Source organism: Notolepis coatsorum, assembly GCF_963971535.1.
Source record: "Notolepis coatsorum genome assembly, chromosome: 13".
In the NCBI taxonomy this organism is placed as follows: Eukaryota; Metazoa; Chordata; class Actinopteri; order Aulopiformes; family Paralepididae; genus Notolepis; species Notolepis coatsorum.
Window position 1 is genome coordinate 123,714,227 of NC_140177.1, and position 23,630 is coordinate 123,737,856.

Genomic DNA, 23,630 nt, shown 5'->3' on the forward strand with positions numbered 1-23,630 from the left:
TGTTGCCATGGCGACGATGAAGCGAGAGAGGAAGAAGGAGAACAGGGAGAGACAGAGGGAGCGGGGGTTTGAAGTACAGTGAGCTAGAACGATATGATGATGTCTTATAGCATTCTAGGCAATGAGGAGACGAAAATGAAAACTCCACTGCCTGTGTTGTTGAATGGGAATGTTTTTTTAAACAAACTGTACAAACTCATTTTTTGTAATTGTAGTATAAAGGCTGTATTTTTTTTAGCGTTTTGACTCTGACTGAGGATTTTTAATCATATACATTAGCAACTATTGTCTACCTTGGGCTATATACAGGCTACATAGCCCACTTCTGAAAATATGATGTAGTGTTTTGTGCACTGTAAACGTGACTACTTGAGCTTTCAAACAACTAACATTACAAACCTAATCTAAAATAACTATGAACAAACTATGAATTAAATGTAAAAAATGTAATCAGTCAAATGGGAAATGTTCAGCTTATATAAAAATATACATAACATGGCAGTAAATATATGGATATAATGTGGATTTACAATAACAGGTTTACAGTGCTGATGTTCGTTGTCGGATAAAGTTTGCATAACATTTCTGGTTTCTGTGAATAAAGTGAATTTACAAAGAGTTGTGTTTACTTTGTCACCTTCACGTTTACTAGAAAGATTACGGTATTCACCTGCTGTATCGCTTCCGGTTTCCATTTCCCGGACCCGGACATAAAACAAAATAAGCAGCTGGCTAGCTGCTCGCCCCAGCCAACACAAAAGCCTCGTCTCGATCCGTTACAGGATCTGAAGATCTGTTCTTTGACAAGATGTCTCTCCCACCTTCTTTCGGTACACAAATAGCAGCAATAATGGATGTCCTAGCTAAGGCCGCGGTGGCAGAAATATCCAAGCTTGTGGACGAGGGGACGATCGTGCTCCAACTGGAGATGTGTCGGAGAGACAGTGAGATTGAGGAACTCAAGAGAAGTTTACAGGTGATGGGGCATGAACTCTGCAAAGCGCAAGAGGCAGTCGTAGAAGCAACGATCACAGCACGAATCTCGGACGACACACATGAACAACATGCACTACTTGGGAGACAGGTCGTCGTCCATATTGGTAAGTAGTTAATATGATCGATTAGCCCAGTTGGTTCTGAGCCTCGTTCGTGTCAACAAGGACCCCCCCAGTGTAACGTTAGGCCGCGGAGACACCCATTAGATACGATTTCGTCTGAGGATCTGCAGAATTTATTTGATTGATTGAAAATTGTATTAATAGATTGCAGAATAGGTACAATACAGTACGGCTGAATACACACAATTGTTAAGGGGATGCAGACCAGAGAAAGACTTTCGTCTTGTTTACATCAGGGTCCCCCATTTTCAATTCATCATAACATGACATACTGACAGACAGTACTGTTACATCCAGACATTTATGACATACCAGATCTACAAATATATACAGTACTGTTTATGAGTAAAAAAAAAAAACTACCATTCCCAACGAGTTCCTTGTGAATTATGTACAGTCACTACAGTATATACATTTGAGGGGGTAGAAACATGTTGGGTGGGGGGGGGGGGGTGACTGTACATTGGAGGGGGTTGGGTTGCCTGTATACTTCCATTTCTAACCTAGTCACAACAAATTCAAATAAACCCCAGGCCTTGTTCAAAGTCCTAAACTCCCTCATCAACCCCTGTGCCACTCCCTCTGTCGTACCTTCATTAGCTCTATGTGAAGGCTTCCAACACTTTTTCATCAGCAAAGTCTCTGCCCTTAGATCTCTCTCCCCCCTGCCCCCTTGCCCTCCCCTCCTCCCCCCCCCACCCACTGCCTGCTGTTTTTGACCAGTTTGCCCCGGTCGGGTCTCCCTCTCCTCCCTTTCTGATGCCATTAAACACCTGCGACCAACAAATTGCCCCTCAGACGCACTCCCCTCGCGCATCCTAAAGGAAGTACCTGACCCTGTAGATGGGAGGCCGAGTCTCTCTAAAGTGAACTTGATTGATCCATGTTGGCAGACTACACAATTCTTTGTGTGTAATATCTAGTTATTATGTTGAGTCAAAATACGTTTGTTGGCCAGCCGTCTGTTGGTCATCGGTGTTCGTAATCTTACATTTAGATTCAATGTTTGCTCATGCATATCTTGGGACACCTCTAGCTGATAAACCAATCAGGATACAGAAACGGGAAGTACGGACCCCAAAATTGTCAACAAGAACGGATAATCTGACTGGAACGCTAGCTGTATTATACATCGCAACATGACAGTAAATACTATTGTAATAAAACGTTCAAAACGATGTTCAATTTGTGTATTGTTTTGTTACTATATAAGATTGTATTTCGCACTGTATTAACCATAACGACGTCACGGATGAGCTTTAGATGGTAGATGGTTAACGTGATACGTTAGATCCGACGGTCCGACCTAAATACTATTGTAATAAAACGTTCAAAACTATGTTCAACTTGTGTTTTGTTTCTTACTATAAGATTGTATTTCGCACTGTATTAAGCCATATCGACGTCAGGTGAGCTTTCTAGCCATTAGATTGTTAACGTGATATTAACGTTAGATCTACGACCACAATTTGATTCCAAGTTTTTACATACCTCACTTTGTTGGTCTCTCACGAACGTCTTTCTCTGGACTGCAAATATACTGTCTCATAAATATACTCTTCCAATATATAAATATACATATAAATATATTGTTTTAGATGCTGTTGTCACTATGAATTACAAATGAGGGACCCTGATGTAAACAAGACAAACGTCTTTCTCTGGTCTGCATCCCATCTGCAATTGTTCTGGACTCTTTGTATCATAAACAGTACTGTATTTGCAAATCTGGTATGTCATAATTAAATGTATAGATGTAGCAGTAGGCCTACTGTATCTGTATGTCATGTATGTCATATATGTTATGATGAATTGAAAATGGGGGACCCTGATGTAAACAAGATGAAAGTCTTTCTCTGGTCTGCATCCCCTTAACAATTGTGTGTATTGAGCTGTACTGTATTGTACCCATTCTGCAATCTGTTAATACAGTTTTCAATTAATGTCAGACGTCCTCTCCATAAAAAAAAACATTGAATTGCTCAGAATTTTAAATTATGTCCCCAATAGGACATAATAATATTAATATTATTCCCCGGTATGACACAATAAACACAGAATGAATGCTACCAAAGAGAATGCTATATGCAATTTGTGTATAAAGTGTGTATTAATCCTGTAACATGAGTCAAGGTCAGATCTAGCCTGGCATAGAGAACAGAATGTTGATTTTTTGATGTTCAAGTTTCTTTATTAGTTGTCATACAGAAGTACAGAATACTTTTATATAAAATGCTTCTTTCTGTTTTGCTCCAGAGATTGTGCTAGATAAAAATAGATAAGTATAAAATAGAAGTCAAGTACGTAGACAATTGTTCAATATATACATACAATGTACAATGCAGAGTAGAAAAGTAACTGAGTTACAATACAATATACTATACAGTACAATGCAGAAATGGGATGAGGTACAATTTACAGTAAGGTGTAATGAGGTATGGGTTGTAGTGCAAATTCTTTGCCAATAAATATAAAGTGTGTTTAGGTGTTCTAAAGTGGGTGCTGCAGTCAGTTGTTTGTTTAATAGTGAGTGTGTGCGTGTGGATGTGTGTGCTGTGAGTGCATTTGATGGTTGTTACATAGTGTTATTGTCATTTGTATGTGTGTAATGTGTAACTAGTACAATGGAGGGGGGTCCAGTCCAGGGCCCAGAGAGTAGAGAGCTGTGTGAGTCGTCCCCGGACAGCTTATGTGAGACCATCCTTGTTCAAAAGTTGAGCTCTTGCAGATTAGCCTGGCCCCACTTCTATCCAGAACAATATATAAAGGGACTGCACATTGTTTATTCACTGTGCTGTTTACCATGGCCTCTCATTCAATCATGATATTAATTGTTTTGGGAAATACAGGTCCTGCAGTTGCCACTCTGATAATGGTTCTTGATATAGAGCAGTCACCTCAAGAGCTCAATCTTTGAGCTTGCATGATTGATTACTATAGAACCCTCAGGCTAGGGTTAATTAGGCCTAGAATATATCTGTCGTGTGGTCCAGGGTTGAGCATCTGGGGAAACAGAAAAACAATCAATACATTTTGGAACATTGTTACTACAATAGATAACGTTATTCATCATATTAACAGATTGCAGAATGGGTACAGTACAGTACAGCTCAATACACACAATTGTTAATGGGATGCAGACCAGAGAAAGACTTTCATCTTGTTTACATCAGGGTCCCCCATTTTCAATTCATCATAACATATTACATACATGACATACAGATAGACAGTAAACAACAGCACAGGGACCATCCAATATCAAACTATTGTTAAGGGGTTGCAGACCAGAGAAAGACGTTTGTCTTGTTTACATCAGGGCCCCCCATTTGTAATTCATAGTGACAACAGCATCTAAAACAATATATTTATATGTATATTTATATATTGGAAGAGTATATTTATGAGACAGTATATTTTGTACATATGTAACTGTTGTGACAACGTCTTGTGACAAACAGTACTGTATTTACAAATCTGGTATCTCATAAATAGATGTAGCAGTACAACGTCACAGGCAACAACACATACCGCTATACCATAGTGTAACACACAGCAAGAATGTGAAACAAGTTACTATTATTAGTATTGGGTTAGAGTTGTTTGATTTACACTAACGTAATGTTAGATTGCTATCTGAGAAAGTTAAAATGCTAACGTAACGTTAGTCTGTGAGCTGGCTACAATATTTTCCAATGTGTAATCGCCTTAATCGGAAGTCAAAACGGATGCATATAAACAGCTGATGACTCATAACTTCCTATCACGTTTGAATAATGCTGTAGAGTTAAGTAAAAATGCATTTCAATAGTAATGTATATGAGTATTGAGAGCTCAGCTTACCGATGCAGAGCTAAATCCAGTGTTGTCAACAGAACAGACGAGTCGCAAATTTACTTCCTAGTTTCCGGAGCTTGAGGAATGTCATTGGGAGAAATCAAGTCACCTGACGTTGTAACGCGTTTTGATTGGTTCCGCAGCAACGCCCCTTTTCACAAACGTAGGTAGTTTTTATCTTATCAACACATTAATTTCATAAAGATATGACCCACCAACCGTTGCCAACAAACGGAAATGTGTTATTATAGTATATTATGTAGTTCATATTACAATAACATATAGTCTGTTTAACCAGATCAATCATTTCATTAACGGAAGCCTCTAGAGACCTTCGGCCTCCCATCTACTGTCCTCCTCGCATTATTACCTCTACTAAACGCCTGCCTCAGCACTGGATGTGTCCCGGCTGCCTTCAAGCATGCTGTGGTCCAGCCCCGGATAAAGAAGCCCAACCTCGATCCCTCTGTCTTTGCCAATTTTAGACTCATCTCACAATTACCATTTTTATCAAAAATCCTAGAGCGCATAGTCTACATACAGCTACAATCATTCCTTGAACACAACAACATCCATGATAAATTCCAATCTGGCTTTAAACCATGACACAGCACTGAAATGGCCCTCCTCCGTGTCGGTCTGCAGAATATGCCAATGTTTATTGACAATACTCCGTGTGTCTCTCGTGATAGGGCTGTAAGTAGACACAAAAGATACTTTGTCTGTTTTATCTTCTTTCTTTCTGGGGGTGAACAACGTGGCCCTATCGATATGTTTGGTTTTATTCAGGGCTTTGAGTGTCAAATCGGCACTGTAGCCTCTCTCGTGGAAACTGCCACGGAGAACCTTTGCTTGTGCAATAAATGTATCGTCAGTATCACATATTCTCTTATAACGAAGTATTTGGCTATAAGGAAGACTGTTCTTCAAGGCTGGGGTGTGATAACTGGAATAATGCAAGAACGAGTTACGGTCACGAGAGACACACGGAGTATTGTCAATAAACATTGGCATATTCTGCAGACCGACCCTCTTATAGGGACAGCGTTTCAGCATTCGCCTAACTATTTTTACAAGAGACAAGCGAATTTATCTAATCTCCTAGTCAAAACCGATTTGCCCTTAAAGAAACCTTCTCATTTTATGTCCAATATCCCAGATGGGAATTTTCCCTGCCAATCCTGTGTACAGTGCCAGGGTATGATTAAAGATAAATTTTTCGCACATCCTAAAACGGGGAAGAATATCCCAGTCAAAGGACGGATTACGTGTAATTCGTCCAATCTGGTGTATTTGCTAAAATGTCCTTGTAATTTTTCTTATGTGGGCAAAACAACGAGAGCCTTTAAATCAAGAATAAGTGAACACAAATGTGCTGTGAGAAATTCAGATGTCATTGTCAAGTCGTCGGTAGCTCGACATTTCTCTAAGTGTAAACATACCGTCAACGATCTCAAATATATGGGACTAGAGTTAGTATTGAATTGAATTGAATACTTTATTTTGACACAAATCGTATGACAAAAAAAAAACATTTTTTTTTTTTGAAATTATCTTTTTATTGATTTTCACCATGGTCCATACAAACAATATCTTGATTTCGCCTTCTGCTGTACAAATTGCATCAATTGTTAATAATTATTACTTAACTTAAAAGTTGCAGTGCAGAAGTATCATTATGTGCGTGAGGACCCATACAGTCAATAACATCCTATACTTTTTTTTCTAGACAAACAAAAACGATAACAAAAAATAATAAATAACAAAACGCAACAAGACAAAATTATATGTTATGGTACCTCTCCAATATATCTGCATTTACCATAAAGTAAACAAATAACCAAATAATATGTTGGGGTGCATCTTCCTGATACTCTCCTCCATTTACACAAGTTTCACTTAACAATTATCCCGAATGATCATTTCTATACACCTTAAACAAATGAAGGTCGTAACGGTGTAATGTACATTATCCATCTTTCCCATTTCTTCCTAAACTTATCCTGTTGCAACCTAAAAGAAAAAGTAATTCTTTCCATCTTAAAAATATCATAAATAATATCAATCCAATCATCCACTGTAGGAATTTCTGTTTTTAACCACTTTCTAGTGATGGCTTTCCTGCTGGCCGCACTTAATATCTGAAATATATATCTATCCCCATTTTCTAATGGCCTGGCGCCGAAGTATAGGCTTTCCAATTTAAATGGGATGTCCCCCTGGAATACTTTTTCAAAGATTGTATGGACCTCCCTCCAGAAAGGCTTCAGCAAGGGACATGACCAGAATATGTGGTAATGATTTGCCTCTGAGAGGCCACACTGTCTCCAGCAGTTGGAAGATTTGGTATGGTGGCTCCCTTGAGCTGGAGTACTAAAGAACCTAATCAGGGATTTCCAACAAAATTCTCTCCATACTGGTGAACTTGATGTTTTCCATTGTATTTCACATAAATCCTCCCATTCCTCTTCTGTTATATTTAGGTTTCCCTCCCTTTCCCACTTCTGTTTTACATACAATGAATTACCTTTCGTCTGTTGTAATCCCTTATAGAGTCTTGAGGTGGTTTTTTGGTTCGAGTTCGAGACATAAGCCCCTCTGAAGACTTTTAATAAAATATTTTCAGAAAGTGTTTGTTTACTTTGCTTCAGTAGTTGCTCAATATGGTGCCGAACCTGAAGATATCTGTAAAAATCTTCATTTTTCAAACCATGCTGCAACTTCAGATCTTGAAAGCTCTTCATTGACCCCTGATGTAAAAAGGTACAATATGCTGTTAGGCCTAGAGTCTCCCACCCTTTAAACTGTACGTCCATTCTTTTGGGTACGAACTCTGGGTCATACGCACACCATCTCAAAACTTTTATGGTTTCTTTTGAATTTTTTGGGGCTGTTACCTTACTCCACAACTTAAGTGGTAAACTAATCCATGGATTTCCCATCTCCCTTAAATCATTCATCAAAGCCTTATCCCCAATTGCAGCTTGAATTGGATACTCTGCTGTTACCGCCATCTCAATCTCCTTCCACCTGGCAAAATATTCTGGACTACACCAACACGTCATTGGTCTTAATTGAGCTGCAATATAATAGTCCTTCAAACATGGAAGTGCAACCCCTCCCCTGCTCTTTGCTAGTTGTAGACTCTTGTATCTAATTCTAGGTCTCCGCCCTTGCCAGATGTACCTTGAAATAAGTTTATCCCATTCCTGAAATTTTTGGTCAGGTAGGTCTAGAGGGAGGGCCTGGAACAGATAGAGTAATCTCGGCAAAATATTCATTTTTACCGATTCAATTCGCGATCCAAAATTCAGAAGAGGTATTGCATCCCATCTCCTTATGTCTTCTTTAATCTTTTGATTCAGGGGGAGGAAGTTAATGGTGAACAAATTTGACAAATCTTTTGGTATATTTACTCCCAAATATCTCATGGATTCTGCTTCCCATTGTAATTTAAATTTCGTCTTTATATTTCTTGAAGGGCTATATTTAAAACTAAGAATTTGCGTTTTCGTTACATTCAATTTATACCCTGAGAATGACCCATATTGTTCTAAGAGCAAAAATAACTGTTTAAGTGAATGTTCTGGGCTTGATAAATACACTAATACATCGTCCGCAAATAAGGAAATTTTTTGTTCCCCCCCCTTCATATCTATCCCTTTAATATTTGTATTCTGTATAATCCACTGACTCAGGGGTTCAATAAAAATTGCGAACAATAAAGGACTAATTGGGCAACCTTGCCTAGTCCCGCGTTCTAGTCCGAAGGAACTAGACACTGTCCCATTTATCTTAATTCTTGCTCTTGGTTTATCATAAAGAGCCTGTATTGTTTTAATAAAACTGCTATGGAAGCCAAATGTATCCAAAACCCTGTATAAAAATGACCAATTCACACAGTCAAAGGCTTTTTCGGCGTCCAGCCCCACCAACACTGCCTCTAGATTATGCTCTTTTATATGATTAATTACATGTAAGGTCCGTCTGATGTTGTCTTGCGTTTGTCTTTCGCGAACAAAACCTGTCTGATCTAGGCTGATGATTTGTGGTAAAAGTCCCTCTATTCGCTTTGCCAGTATATGCGTAAAGAGCTTATAATCTTGGTTGAGAACACTTATCGGCCTGAATGAACCACACTCAGATGTATCCTTTCCCTCTTTTGGAATCAGTGAGATTACCGCTTCCCTCCAGGAGGGGGGTATTTTACTCTCCTGAAGGACCCAATTAAAGGTGGATTTCAGCACCGGCATCAGCGAATCTTTCATTAATCTGTACCACTCTGAAGGAAATCCGTCAGGTCCCGGGGCTTTACCTGGTTTGAGATGAGCTATGGCCGCACTAATTTCTTCCTCCGATATTTCAATTGCGAGCTGATTACTCTGTTCACTGGTAATTTTTGGAAGATGAATTGTCTTAAAGAACTCCTCCATCTTTGTTTTGTCAAATTGGGGTTGGGAATATAATTTCTTAAAAAATGTTTCGAAACAGTTTTGTATATCACTTAGTTTGTGTTGCATAAGGTTAGTCAGAGGGTCTTTAATTTTATGAATTGAATTCTCCGCCTGTTGTTTTCTCAATTTATACGCCAACAGTTTACTTGCTTTTGCCCCCCCTTCATAGTATTTCTGTTTTGTAAATATCAACTTTCTTTGAATATCTTCTGTATAAATCTCATTTATTTCATTCTTTTTCTTATTTATTTGTTCTCTAATTATCCGGTCTACTGTGTCTTTATGGTTTCGTTCCAATTGTTTTAATTCTGATTGTAAATCGTCATTTTTTTTTTGCCGAGACCTCTTTAAATGAGCACTGTATCCAATTATTTTACCCCGCAGAACTGCTTTACATGCATCCCACAGTATCGGAGGGGAAACCTCTCCATTGTCATTCTGTTCCAAGTACTCTCTAATATCCACCTCAATTTGATCCTTCATATGATTCAGGACGAGGGTATTTAATCTCCACAGAGTATTTCTCTGATCCTGTACTAGATTCATTTTTAAATAGACAGGGCTGTGATCCGAGAGGTCCATAGTGCCTATTTCACAGTCACCAATCATGTGTAAGTCTTTACCAAAAGCAAAGAAGTAATCAATCCTTGAGTACATCGAATGTGGGTTGGAGAAAAATGTGTAGTCCCTCCTTTGTGGATTCAACTCTCTCCAAACGTCTATTAACCCAATATCCTTCATTGCGGTATTTATTTTCTTGTTTGTCAGTTTTGGCTGAGTTATGCGTGTTTTGGATGTATCAAGATTAGGATTTAATCTAATGTTGAAGTCCCCCCCGCAAATCAGGACCCCCTGAGTCTCTGCTATTATCAAATCAAATAGAATCCTATAAAATTCCCATTTCGAGTTAGGTGGGGCATAAATGTTTAGTAAAGTTATCAATGTCCCGCCCAAATTTCCTCTTATCAAAACATATCTCCCCTCCGTATCTTTCTTTTCAAATGTGAGTTCAAAACAAAGTTTGCTGGAAATTAGTATCGCCACTCCCCTCCTGTGGCCCGCCGGATATGAGGAAGAAAACTGGTATTTAAAACCCATTCTCTTCAGTTTTGCATGCTCTATGTCTGTAAGATGCGTTTCCTGCAAAAAAGCCACTTCCACTTTATCTCTTTTCAATTTAGTTAATATCTTGCTTCTTTTGATTGGATTGAGTAAACCGTGCACATTATACGTTACAATTTTAACTGCTTGCATATTGTCCAATAGAATTAAACACAATTATCAATAGTGAACTCACTTTATCTAAGTTAACCCCCCTGGGGCTGCAAAGAACAGCAGCCACCAAAAAAACGAAAATGAGCAAAATCATAATACAAACATTAACAACAAAAATGACTTCCATTTGTGGGGTCTTCCTTATGACCCTAATTGAGCCCCGACTGTAAGAGGGCTTTGAGGGATAACCTCTCCCCCCTATTGGTGGGAGAGGGCCTTCACTTGTCAGCATTTTCCAGTCCATGCTGCTGTCCATTAGGTTATGTGCAGGCTAAGGAAACAGCCCCGACCACACATGTATATTCGTTAGTTATTGCCCACAGAGTACTCTTCTCATTTGCAGTAATTATTCACAGTCTGTCCCGAATGTCCTAGGCTGGGCTCGGAGTTTTTAAAATATATTGAAACTCAATCTCTCTTCGGTGGGCTCACCAGATAAACGTCAATTTCCATCACTTTCCATTCTACTTACAGTCACTCTGAGTCCTGGTCCTAACGCCTGAAAGCCTGGAGTTTATCTTTGTAGTTTCCCCTCCCGTCAGCAGCTTCTTTGTTCCCCGTTTTCTTGCTTGTGCTCCACGATAGGCGCTGGACCTGCTCCAACAGAGACGCTGGTTGTTTGATGACGGTCACTTGGAGCCCCCTCTTGGCCATGTCGCTGGTCGCATCCACCGCTGATCCATATAGCACCGTCCCCTCCTGGCAGAAAACTCTCAGCCTGGCCGGGAACGGAGTTTGAAAACGAATATTCTTCTCCTTCAGCACCGATTTCGCCTCGCCGTATTCCCTTCGCCTTGTCAAGACATCGGGGGCATAGTCATGGTCGAGGTTTACCCTTCTCCCGAAAAGTTGAAATCCCCGCTTCTGCCATGCCTGTTTCAGTATTTCTTCTTTCATCCTGTAGCTGGCCAGTTTGACTACTATGGACCTTGGAGACGCTTCTGGTGGCGGCTTCTGCATCATGGCGCGGTGCGCTCTTTCAACTCGTATTTCGAACGTGGCCGGGAGCTCCAGGTGTTCTCTAAACAGGCTTTCTACATAGGAAACCATTAACGGAGTTCCGTCTTCTGCTCCCTCTCCGTGGATTCTAATGTTTTCACGCCTGGAGCGACCCTCCAAGTCAGTCAGTTTAGCGTGCATTTGTATCTGGAGTGACAACAGTTCAGATACCGCCCCCTCCGCCGCTTGTATCCGTGTCTCAGCCGTCTCTATTCTCTCTTCCGCCATCTCGATTCTAGTGTTAGTTTTCTTTATTTCTTCCCGAATCCTCTTCAGCTGCTGGCTGTTGTCTTTCCTGAACTCTCTCAATTCTTTCAGTATGAGGTCCAGGCCCGCTCCGCCTGTTTGTTCTCCGTCGCCGTCCGGCGTATCATTATCCTCCGTGTCACTGCTGGTCGGTGGGTCATTCCCCTCCATAGCCCTGCTCGCCTCGGGAGCTAACTGGTCTTCTCGTTCTGCCCCACGTATTTCAATCTGCGTTGAGTTTGAAAAAAAAAAAAAAAAAACATTTTAAAAGACAAGACAATAACAGTGTCAATAACGCAGGTCAAAAATGGATAAAACACAATAAAGCCAAGGCTTGTTTCCATTGTGGTCCATACATGGAACATAAAAAGGCACAGAAACACAAATGGACATGTACACTGACAGGACACATTATAATTTCTTTTTATAAAAACACCTAACCTGACAACTCATACAGTTAACTAATGTTAAAAGAAAATCCGCAAACCCTTAATACTAAATTAAAACCCTTAGTACTCAGGCCAGCGTGAGGTGGAGACAGACACAAGTTGCTGTTGCAACGTGAATGTTATTATATCCACCTGTTCAATTGCATTGAACCTAGAGGAATGAATGAAGAGAACGTTTTAACCTGTTTCCTCTAACCTCCTTACTCCTACAGTGTTATTTCTGGTTTTATTAAAGTTGTTGTTTGTTGCTAAACTAGAGGCATGCTTCACAAAGATGCCCAATGTATAATTTGAAATGAATTAATTAAATACGTAAAGTGGCTCAATTAGCCCTATAAATTAATGGGCATGTTATATGTTATCAAGTTTCTGGTAATTTTGTTTTGTTTTGTATTGTATTGTTTATAATATAGATTGGTGTTTGATATTAGATATATCTATATATATGTATATGTATAATTTATGATTGGACTCTATTTTGATAGGTCATTCATTTGGTCATATTGCACAGGCACACCTGCGTTGTGATGTCATTTCCTGCCGTGTCATGTCTTGTAATTACCTGCCAGGTGTATTTAACTATCACCTTGAATGTATTTCCAGTGCTAGCCATTTCACTGAAGAAGGACATTGTCCGAAACATGTCTGCTTTTTATTCAGGCTGCCATTAAAAAACATTGAACCTGTGAGCGCTGGTCCGGCTACCCTGCTTTTTGTCATGACAAACAAATAAAAAAATCGCGATTTACCCGGTGGCTACAACAACACACAGTGACTGCATGTAGTCACTGTGTGTTGTTGTAGCCACCTCCTCAGAGGCAGGAATACTAAGCTCCCCCTTAAGCTCCAGGAGAGAGGAGAGAGGCTGAAAACCCGCAGTTCTTGCCCGACTGATGGGAGCCGAATCCCGGATCCGATTTGTCTGATGAATACCCCCAAAACATGGAGGTCCCGAATGCATGGAAGTATTGATTGCGCCGTAACGAATCATTAAAAAAAGATACCTTTAACTGGAATATGTTGTGCCTTTACACATATGTTGGATTATGTAATTGGTTTGTCATGACAAACAAATAAAAAAATCGCGATTTACCCTGTGGCTACAACAACACACAGTGTTGTCATGACAAACCAATTACATAATCCAACATATGTGTAAAGGCACAACATATTCCAGTTAACGGTATATATTTTTAATGATTCGTTACGGCGTAGTCAATACTTCCATGCGTATAAATTGAGGAAGGCGAGAACACACAGGGACGCGTCTATGCCAAATACAACGCAGTTCGGTTTCCGGGTTCCTCTGATTGGCCACTAAGCCCACGTGACCGCGGCTAGCACGCCCCCCTTATCGCCCGCTGCCTTGCTGTGAAGCGGAAGAGCCAGCGAGACGACGCGAGGCGGTGGTGGTGGTTTCAGCAGCAGCGGCCGTCTTCTTCCGAGGCGGCTCGTTCTTATTAATCCCATTCCCTAATGTCATGTATGTTGTGTATGTCATAAATGTTGATGAATTGAAAATGGGGGACCCTGATGTAAACAAGACGAAAGTCTTTCTCTGGTCTGCATCCCCTTAACAATTTTCATTCATTCATTTCTCCCCCACTACTCCCAAAAGTAACACTAAATAGATAAAGTACAACAACGCCAGACTCAAGAAACTGTGTTCCCTTTGGCGCAATACACACAATTGTTAAGGGGATGCAGACCAGAGAAAGACGTTTGTCTTGTTTACATCAGGGTCCCCCATTTTCAATTTATATCGACATTTATGACATACACAACATACATGACAGCTTTGGCTGTTTGTACGATGAAACAAAGAACGTCTAAGATATACATTAACTTGGATTTCAGTGATATTCAGCGGTTATGTCAGTGTTCTTAAAAGCTTGTAGTTGTGCATGTCATAAAAAAAAACTCATCATTTGGGTATTTCTGAATGTTTTGGCATATGAGTCTATATAGGATTCATTTTTGTGTAATTGTTTGATCATAATACAGGACTAAGGAACATGGTATTTTTTTATTTCAAATTATATATATATAGGATTATGTATAAAGAAACCATTTCTTCTTTCAGAAAGGCTGATATAAAGCAAATGTTTTGTGTAATTGTTATACTCATTGAGGACCATTACATTTGTAGTATTAATCGTAGAATCATATCATATCAGTACCTTCAATAAAGAGTAGATCTGACTACTTTACTGAATTAACAATTACTGTGAATATCTCCAAACCACGCTCACAAACATTGAGTAACAATACCTTGGATGATGTAACTGATATGGATATTAGTCGCGCTACTGGATAAAAAGACGCTGGTACCCTTGACAGTTAAAAAAAAATATCACTTTATTCATTCCAGATGTTGCTTATTTTTCCAATCATATTGTACTGAACAAAGATTAGCAACACATTTTCTTGCGGTGAATTCCTGCCTGAACATTCAAGACATGCTGTATTGCGTGGGGCTTTTAGAGAGGAAGATCCGTAGGACATCACAACGTCGATTCCTGAACGCAACCTCTTTGATATAGCTAGAGGAGAGATTACACCCATGCAGCCTCGAGTGTCGTGTGCAGTGTAAACAAACATTGTTTATGAGAACACATCCAATGGGAACACAGTTTCTTGAGTCTGGCGTTGTTGTACTTTATCTATTTAGTGTTACTTTTGGGAGTAGTGGGGGAGAAATGAATGAATGAAAATTGTTAAGGGGATGCAGACCAGAGAGAGACTTTCGTCTCGTTTACATCAGGGTCCCCCATTTTCAATTCATATCGACATTTATGACATACACAACATACATGACATTAGGGATTAATAAGAACGAGCCGCCTCGGAAGAAGACGGCCGCTGCTGCTGAAACCACCGCCTCGTGTCGCCTCGCTGGCTCTTTCGCTTCACAGCGCAGCAGCGGGCGATAATGGGGACGTGCTAGCCGCGGTCACATGGGCTTAGTGGCCAATCAGAGGAACCCGGAAACCGAACTGCGTTGTATTTGGCATTAGGGCTGCAACGATTAGTCGACATAATCGACGACGTCGATTATAAAAAATCGTTGACGAGAAATTGTTGCGTCGATTAGTCATTAAAAAAAAAAAAAAAAAAAAAAACTTTATTTAATTTTTTTTTTTTTTTGTGCACTACCTATCTTTGTGAGAGTGGCTTCTCAGGGTTCCAGACAACATCATAACATGATGATCCCATAGCAAATTTTGGACATTGAAAACATTGTTCCCCTGCAGGAGATGATGATCAGACTAGACACACAATACATTACACACGCACTCCTCTCACTCACACACAGCGATCAGAGTAAGACACACACATACACACTCCTCTCACTCACACACAGCGATCAGAGTAAGACACACACACACATACACACTCCTCTCACTCACACACAGCGATCAGAGTAAGACACACACACATTCACACTCCTCTCTCTCACACACAGCGATCAGAGTAAGACACACACACATTCACACTCCTCTCACTCACACACAGCGATCAGAGTAAGACACACACACATACACAAATTACACAGTACACACCTCTCACTCACACAGCGATCAGAGTAAGACACACACACAAATTACACAGTACACACACTCCTCTCACTCACACAGCGATCAGAGTAAGACACACACACATACACACACACACACACGGACTCCTCTCACACACAGCAAACAAAAGTTATTTAAAGTACACTTCCACTTTAATTTGTATTATTTAATTTATTTATCTTGTTATGAGTGATTGCTGTATTGTTCTTCAAATACATTTTCATTTAAAGTGGCTTAAAGATCCAAATTCAAATGTTTCATGAGTCATTATTTTAATTTGCTATGGGATCATCATGTTATGATGTTGTTGTTTGGTCCTGACAAGAGTCTCAAAGTCTGGGGTGATGGTAGACAAGCAACTCTGAGGTCATGCTCAATGTCCAATCTGTTCCTCTGCTCTGTCTTCAGCTGGACCAGAGCTGAGAAGCCACTTTCACAAAGATAGATAATTAAAAAAAAAAAAAATCCTTTTTTTTTGTTTTGTTGTTGTTGTTGTTTACATTGGTTTTCGATTAGTCGACTAATCGAAAAAATAATCGGCAGATTAGTCGACTACCAAATTAGTCATTAGTTGCAGCCCTATTTGGCATAGACGCCACAGGGACCTCTGCCGCTCTGCCGCGCGCTGCAAGACACAGAGCGGCAGGCGTGGATAAGGGGGCGTGCTAGCGCGCGGTCACGTGGGCGTCGTGAATGCAAGTTAGTTACCTTAAGTGTTTACGCCCCCTGGGTCCAAACCTCTCCACCTCTGTCAGGAACCTCGGGGTCATCTTCGACAGCAATTTTAAATTTGACAAACAGGTCAGCGCCGTAGTTAAAAACAGTTTTTACCACCTTAGACTCCTGGCGAAGACAAAGGCATACCTCTCCCAAAGTAACCTAGAGACAGTGATACATGCCTTTGTCACCACTCGCCTCGACTACTGCAATGCCCTTTACACGGGCATCGACAAATCCTTGCTTCGCCGCCTACAACTGGTGCAGAACGCAGCCGCGCGCCTCCTCACCAAAACAAAAAAACATAAACATATCAGCCCAGTTTTGGCCTCGCTCCACTGGCTTCCTGTCCGCTTTAGGATCTCCCTATCGGTCCGAACTCCTGCACCGCCACACCCCCCACCGATCCCTCAGATCAGCTGACCAGCTGCTACTGGTGGTGCCTAGAATTAGGCTCAAGACTAGGGGAGACAGAGCTTTCTCCACCGCAGCGCCTAGACTGTGGAACAGCCTCCCCCTCAGCGCACGGACCGCCCAGACCGTGCAGGCTTTTAAATCACTTTTAAAAACCTACCTGTTCTCCTTGGCCTTCCCCCCCACTTAATCACCACTAGACCCCTGGCCCTTCTATCCTCTTTGTTTTACTGTGTCCTACCTGTTTTTATTACTTTCATTGCTTTACTATGTTTTTAATCTTATATCTTGCATCATATTATTTTGTTTTTATTACTTTCATTGCTTTATTATGTTTTTAATCTTATATCTTGCATCACATTATTTTGTTTTTATCAACCTGCCTGTGAAGCACTTTGGTGCCAGCTGCCGCTGCCTGGAAATGTGCTATATAAATAAAATTGACTTGACTTCCCACAAGCAAGTTGTCCTTTTGCACGATCTGATTGGCCACTGACGTTTCTGGTCATGTGATTGGGCGCACATGTCACATGACCAGAAACGTGCATGGCCAATCAGAGCGGGAACGTGGAAGGACAACTTGCTTGTGGGAAGTATAGACGCGGTTGGGTTAGGACATTTACAGGGGCCAGTTTCGAATTGCAGTCTCCCGTAGGTGCTCTTTGAGAGTGGTTTTGAAGGTGGGTAGTGATTCACATTCCTTTACAGCTGTGGGTAGGGCGTTCCACATTGATGTGGCATAATTGCGAAACGTGTTTAGCCAGTCTTCAGAGTATTCTTGTTTACCAGAGAGGAGATCCGGTACAAGAATCTAGTTCGTTGGTTGACTTTTTTGATTGCATTGGATGCCATTTTGTCACAGGAAAGATTTGCCTCTAGGATGGAACCCAGGTATGCAATTTCTAGGGCTGACCTTCGATTTTTTTTGGCAATCGAAGCTTCGGGGCCGAGCTTCGATTTTAATTCGAAGCTTCGAATTAAAAGAATTTTTTATTTTTTTTTTTAATATATATATATATATTTTTTTTATTATCTTATGTTGTGGGACTTGTACAGCACTTTGGTAAACTTTGTTGTTTTTAAATGTGCTCTATAAATAAAGTGGATTGGATTAATGAATTAAGTAGCCCCTTTCGTGACTGTGACGCAGCCAACACGGCTGTGTGATTTAATTCAAGGTGGATCGCTGTTGTCGTTTGAACAACTTCAGATTTCATGGGAACTACCAATCCCCCAAATCAAGAATGTTTAAGATGAATGAAGTAAGATTTTGATTATTTGAAATATGGCCTGTGTAGACTAAACTATGCACAGAATTATGTCAGTCTACAAGGTCCGGATTCTACATGGTCCGGCAATGTAGACCTTGTAGACTCCACTACAGACCAATTATCAGTGAATGTTCATGCATTTTTAAGAAGGGCTACTTCCACAAAAAAACAAAGAACTCACCAAAACATCTCCGTAGCACCTTATCTAAATGTTCTATTTCATATATGGAGATTCATATTTATTTATGTATTGCATGCATTTCTACATTTTATTTCCTATTTTGTTTATTCATCCCAGTATCTTTCTTTCTTATGTGTGGAATTCTACAAGGCATTTACATTCACATTTACATGTCATTTAGCTGACACTTTTATCCAAAGCGACTTACAAGTTCTGTACGACAGGTCATCAGGAAGGATACAACTCTATCAGCTGAGTAACAATATTCATCAAAGTGTTGCGTGTTACAGTGTAGGTTAGTTTTTTTTTTTCTTTTTTTTTTTTTTTCAGATAATGGTTGAAGAAGTGCGTCTTTAGTCGACGGCGAAAGATTGGATGGGATTCGGCTGTCCTAACTGGGGTGGGTAGTTCATTCCACCATTGTGGGGCAAGGACTGAGAATAGGCGTGTAGGTGGTGTATGTGTTTGAGGATGATATCCTTCAAACAGGCAATAGTGATGATATAATTTGGGCAGTGCTGAGCTGGGTTCCTTTCCTCCAGTGTATTTGTCCCCCGGCCCCACCCAATGGCCCCATGCACACACACACACACACACACAGACACAGACACACACACACACAGACACACACACACACACACACACAAAGTAAAAATAAAAAATAAAAAATTGAAAAAAAATGTTTTTTTTTTTTATTTGTTTTTTTTAACTTCGATTTTTTTTTTAATGTTCGAAGCTTGTGCCATCGAACGAAGCTTCGAAGTATTTAAGACAGCCCTAGTAATTTCATCTTTCCTTGTGACAATATTTGTCACCCACTGTAACTGAGAAGCCGTCGGTCTTGGTGAGTTTGTTATTTGAACCGAAGAGAATTGACTCTGTTTTAGGTATAATGATAGTTTGTTATCAGCGAGCCAGGTGCAGATTCTGCCGAGTTCTGAGCTGAGGGTTTTTTCAACCTGTAACTTGTTCTTATCAGAGACCAGCAGGGCTGAGTCGTCCGCGAACAGGAACAAGTTGCAGTCACAAGCTGACGACATGTCATTTGCATAAATTAGGAACAGTAACGGTCCTAGTATGCTTCCTTGTGGAACACCACAGCTCACTGTGAGGGGGGGGGGGGATAGGGTACCGTTTACCTCCACCATCTGTTCGCTCCCCTCCAGGTAGGATTGCGTCCAGCTCACTGATTGACAAGCTAAAAGCAATTGCTTTTAGCTTGTCAATCAGAATGGAGTGATTGACAGTGTCGAAGGCCTTTTGTAGGTCCAGCATGACCATGCTGCAGTATTTGCCTGCGTCCACCTCTTGTTTGATCTGGTCGTTCAAATAGAGAAGGCATGTGTCAGTGGAGTGGGATGTTCTGAAGCCAGATTGGAATTCGTAGATTAGATTTTTTTCAGCGAGGTACTTTTCTACCTGTTCGTATAAAAAAAATTCCATGACTTTTGAGATGGAGGTAAGAATAGAAACAGGGCAGTAGTTGCATGGCTGTCTCTAACGTTATACTGACTGTAGGAAATAAATACTACTAGAAAGTGACACCTATGACCTGAATAGTCACTCACTGCAGAATAACATGGCTGTCTAACGTTATACTGACTAGGAAATAAATAACAGTAGAAGGTGACACCTATGACCTGAATAGTCACTCATATTCTCTCATTGGGTTAGCCTTTAGTGAATGAAATAGTGCAATTAAACTATGCCCAATTTTTCTGGGAGCCCTTAGGAACCCAGGTTGACCAGTGCATTTGCCCGTTAGCTTTGTGGTTCCATGTGTGTAGGGCTGTACCGAATGTCATTTTTGAACATTCGAAGCTTCGATTGAAGTATTCGAACGAAGCTTCGAATGTCTATAAAAAAATTACTTACAAAAAAAAATGTTTTTTTTTTAATAAACTAAATCCTCAATTTGAATAAAGTGATTCATCTGATTAAATTAGTATTTTTCTTTTATTAAATCAACTTTCTTTAATGAATATAACTCATCAGTTTCGTCAACATAAATAATCCAATAAGGGCACGGTTGGTATGAAAGTGATGGTGACGTCTTATAGTATAATATTAGTGTAGCCTAATCTTTAACTGCAACTGTGAAGAAAACCCCCATTGGTTTAAACAGATTGAATAGAAAAAAAAGTTTATTAAAAAATAAAAAAACAAATGTTGATTTAGAATTCGAATGTCAACATTATGATCGAAGCATTCGGTACAGCCCTACATGATATTTATGCCCTGATTATTAACTCTTTCTTTTGTCCGTACTTGCTCAGAATAACTGAGGCTTTACAGTCTGCAATATTTTGGGTGACATTTCTACCTGTAATCTTGTTGTTGTTGTTCTTGTTACTGCAGCTGATCAAGAGGATCCGGAAGCATGTGCCATGTACATGGACTCCAAGAGTGTCTGTTCACTCTTTGAAACCGGGGTCCACGCCGAGGAGAGGAGGGACCTCGGGCCGCCCGTAAAATGTGAGCCAGTCGACAAGCTTGCTACCCAAGAAACAATAGATCAATTGGGAATAACCAACAGTGTGGACTCTGAAATCGAGAAGCGAGACGGCCCGATCTGGCCTTCTGGTCACGGCATGTGTGAGGACGCTTCCGTTGAACCGGAACACGCGATACAACAGTGCTTACAGATCTTCTCCTCTCGCGCGGTGGTAGATTATCACCCTCAAAGCGGTACAGTCGGCCCCTGCGACCCTCTCTCGACCGACGGGAAAGACATCTGCGATGCCTTCGGCGCGACGATCAAAGTGGAGCCTCAGATGCAACCGCTGTGCATGGAAGACGGCACGTCGGAGCCCCTTCGATACGTGATCCACCCGACGGACCACGACCACGGGCTACAGCCGAGGCCGCAGCAGGCGGGACCCTCCCACCACACACAGAGAGCCAGGGAGGGCATGTTCGGCGAGGACCACGTCCTCAACAGGAACCGGCTGAAGGCCAAGAGGCCGCTGAACGTCTGGAGAGCCGGGATCAACCAGAAGCTGTTCACCTGCCCCGTGTGCGGGAAGGGTTTCCCCCGCTTCAGTCAGCTGGAGGTGCACCAGTTCAGCCACGGGGCCGTGAAGCCGTTCAGGTGTCTGGAGTGCGGCAAGTCCTTCACGCAGAAGACGCGACTGAAGACGCACCAGAGCGTGCACACGGGAGAGAGGCCGTTCAGCTGCAAGATCTGCGGGAAGATGTTCTCGCGGCAGGACAACTGCTTGAGACACGAGCGCTTCCACAGCGGACTGAAGCCGTACAGTTGTCAGATGTGTGGGAAGAGCTTCACGGTCCTGGGGAACCTCAAAATACACCAGGAGATTCACTTGAGAGGAAGATAGCCCCGACATCGGTGCCCCCGGGATTACATATTGTTCTTAGTGATATACTGTCGTAGTGGGATACCATTGCGTTTTTCAGTGCGATCATATCGAGATGTGTGGTGAAAATCTAATTATATTGTCTAAATTGATCATGCCAAATAACATGTGGACTAAAATGTCTCACAAAATTTGATCTGAAATATGTCATTTGAAAATTGCAGTTTTGGTTTTATGGTATGGTTTTATTCTTATTCTTATTCTTATTCTGGTGGAAACATGGTTTGCCACCAGAGCGAATACAAATACACAAACAAGAAACAATAACATTACAGTACAAGTTACATAACACCGTAAAAAGAAGAGAAGAAGAGAGCCTCTCAACACAGAGCTAGCGGTGTTCATTAAAGAATTTAACCGCAGCAGGAACAAAGGACCTTCTCAATCGCTCAGTAGAGCATCGAGGCATCAAAAACTATCAATACTATCAATCACTAAATGAGCTTTGCAGAGCATCAAATACAGAGGATGGCCTTCAAAAGATAGAATACCGTTCAATTTAGTCCTAGTTCGCTTGGTTATAATGATCTCCAAGGAATCAGGAGTAAGGCCAATCACTGAGAGCCCTTTTAATAATTTTATTTATACAGTTTTTGTCAACGACAGAGCACAGCATAAAAAAGGACACTAGCAAGGATACCTGGGTAGAACACATGAAGAAGTGACCTGCTGATGTCAAAGGATTTTATGTCACACTTTACATTACCATGAGATTACAATCAACTGGATTATTATATAACCCGGGAGTTCACGTACGTGAGCAGATGTGATGGTATATATACTGTAGTGATGAAGAAAAAAAAGTCCTTGTGATTATCATGCTATTGATTTCTTCTATATCGCTGAACTCAACTGTCGAGACTTATTTTTTAAAAGATACAGCACTAAGCCCGAGTGTTTTCTCCCTCATTCTATTGCTTACATGTGGTCCTCTTGTTTGTTGCAATCAGAGAAAGGCTTTTGTAGGAATTGACATTTATTTCAAATAAAAATGTACATATATAAATAACTGCAGTTATGTCTAAGTTTGGTAGGTTTCCAATCCTTTTAAAGGAAAGATTATAACAATTACATTTCTGCCTTATCTGTTCTGCCTTTAATCCTTATCAGTGGTATTGTCCAGTTTGTAAGAGCATTGGCCCATTTTTATGTAGCTGCTTTTCTTGTAATGACAGACTACACCCATGAGTGGCTTGCGAGGTAAAGCAGTCGTCTGGCAATCCGGAGGTTCCCGGTTCAATTCCCGCTTCTCCCGGGCAGCGTGTAGAAGTGTCCTTGAGCAAGACACTTAACCCCTAATTGCTCCCGATGAGCAGGTTGCCACCTTGCATGGTTGTGTGAGTAAATGGGTAAAATGTGAGGAACAAATTGTAAAGCGTTTTGGATAAAAGCGCTATATAAATGAAGCCATTTACCACCTGTAAGAGGTGGCCTGGTGGTTGGAGAGTGTACCTTCAAAGGTACAGTCCAGATTTTTTTAAACCCTATTTATTAGCAACATTTATTAAATACCAGTGATGATGTTTATCAGTAGAGTCACAATCCATGCTGTACCTGCTAGTTAGCGACAAACCAGTGCAAAGTGAAGGGGGGCAAACGCCCGTCTGTACAAGCTGACTGAGGCTGACTGAAGCTCAAATCTATCTGAAGTGTTCACTCACTTCTGAGTCAATTTCAGTGAGCTTCAGTCATCTTGTACAGTCATTGGTTTTTAGTA

The 23,630-nt window shown here is 40.8% G+C and overlaps 1 protein-coding gene across 1 annotated transcript; it reads left to right on the forward strand.

Moving 5' to 3' along the window:
* The first annotated feature begins 719 nt into the window (after nt 1-719).
* LOC311239007 (uncharacterized protein) lies at nt 720-23,091 on the forward strand. The gene is made up of 2 exons (XM_084327229.1): nt 720-1,100; nt 20,895-23,091. Exons 1-2 carry the CDS (start codon nt 809-811, stop codon nt 21,872-21,874), a joined length of 1,272 nt encoding a protein of 423 aa, XP_084183355.1. The 5' UTR covers nt 720-808; the 3' UTR covers nt 21,875-23,091.
* Nucleotides 23,092-23,630: the final 539 nt, after the last annotated feature.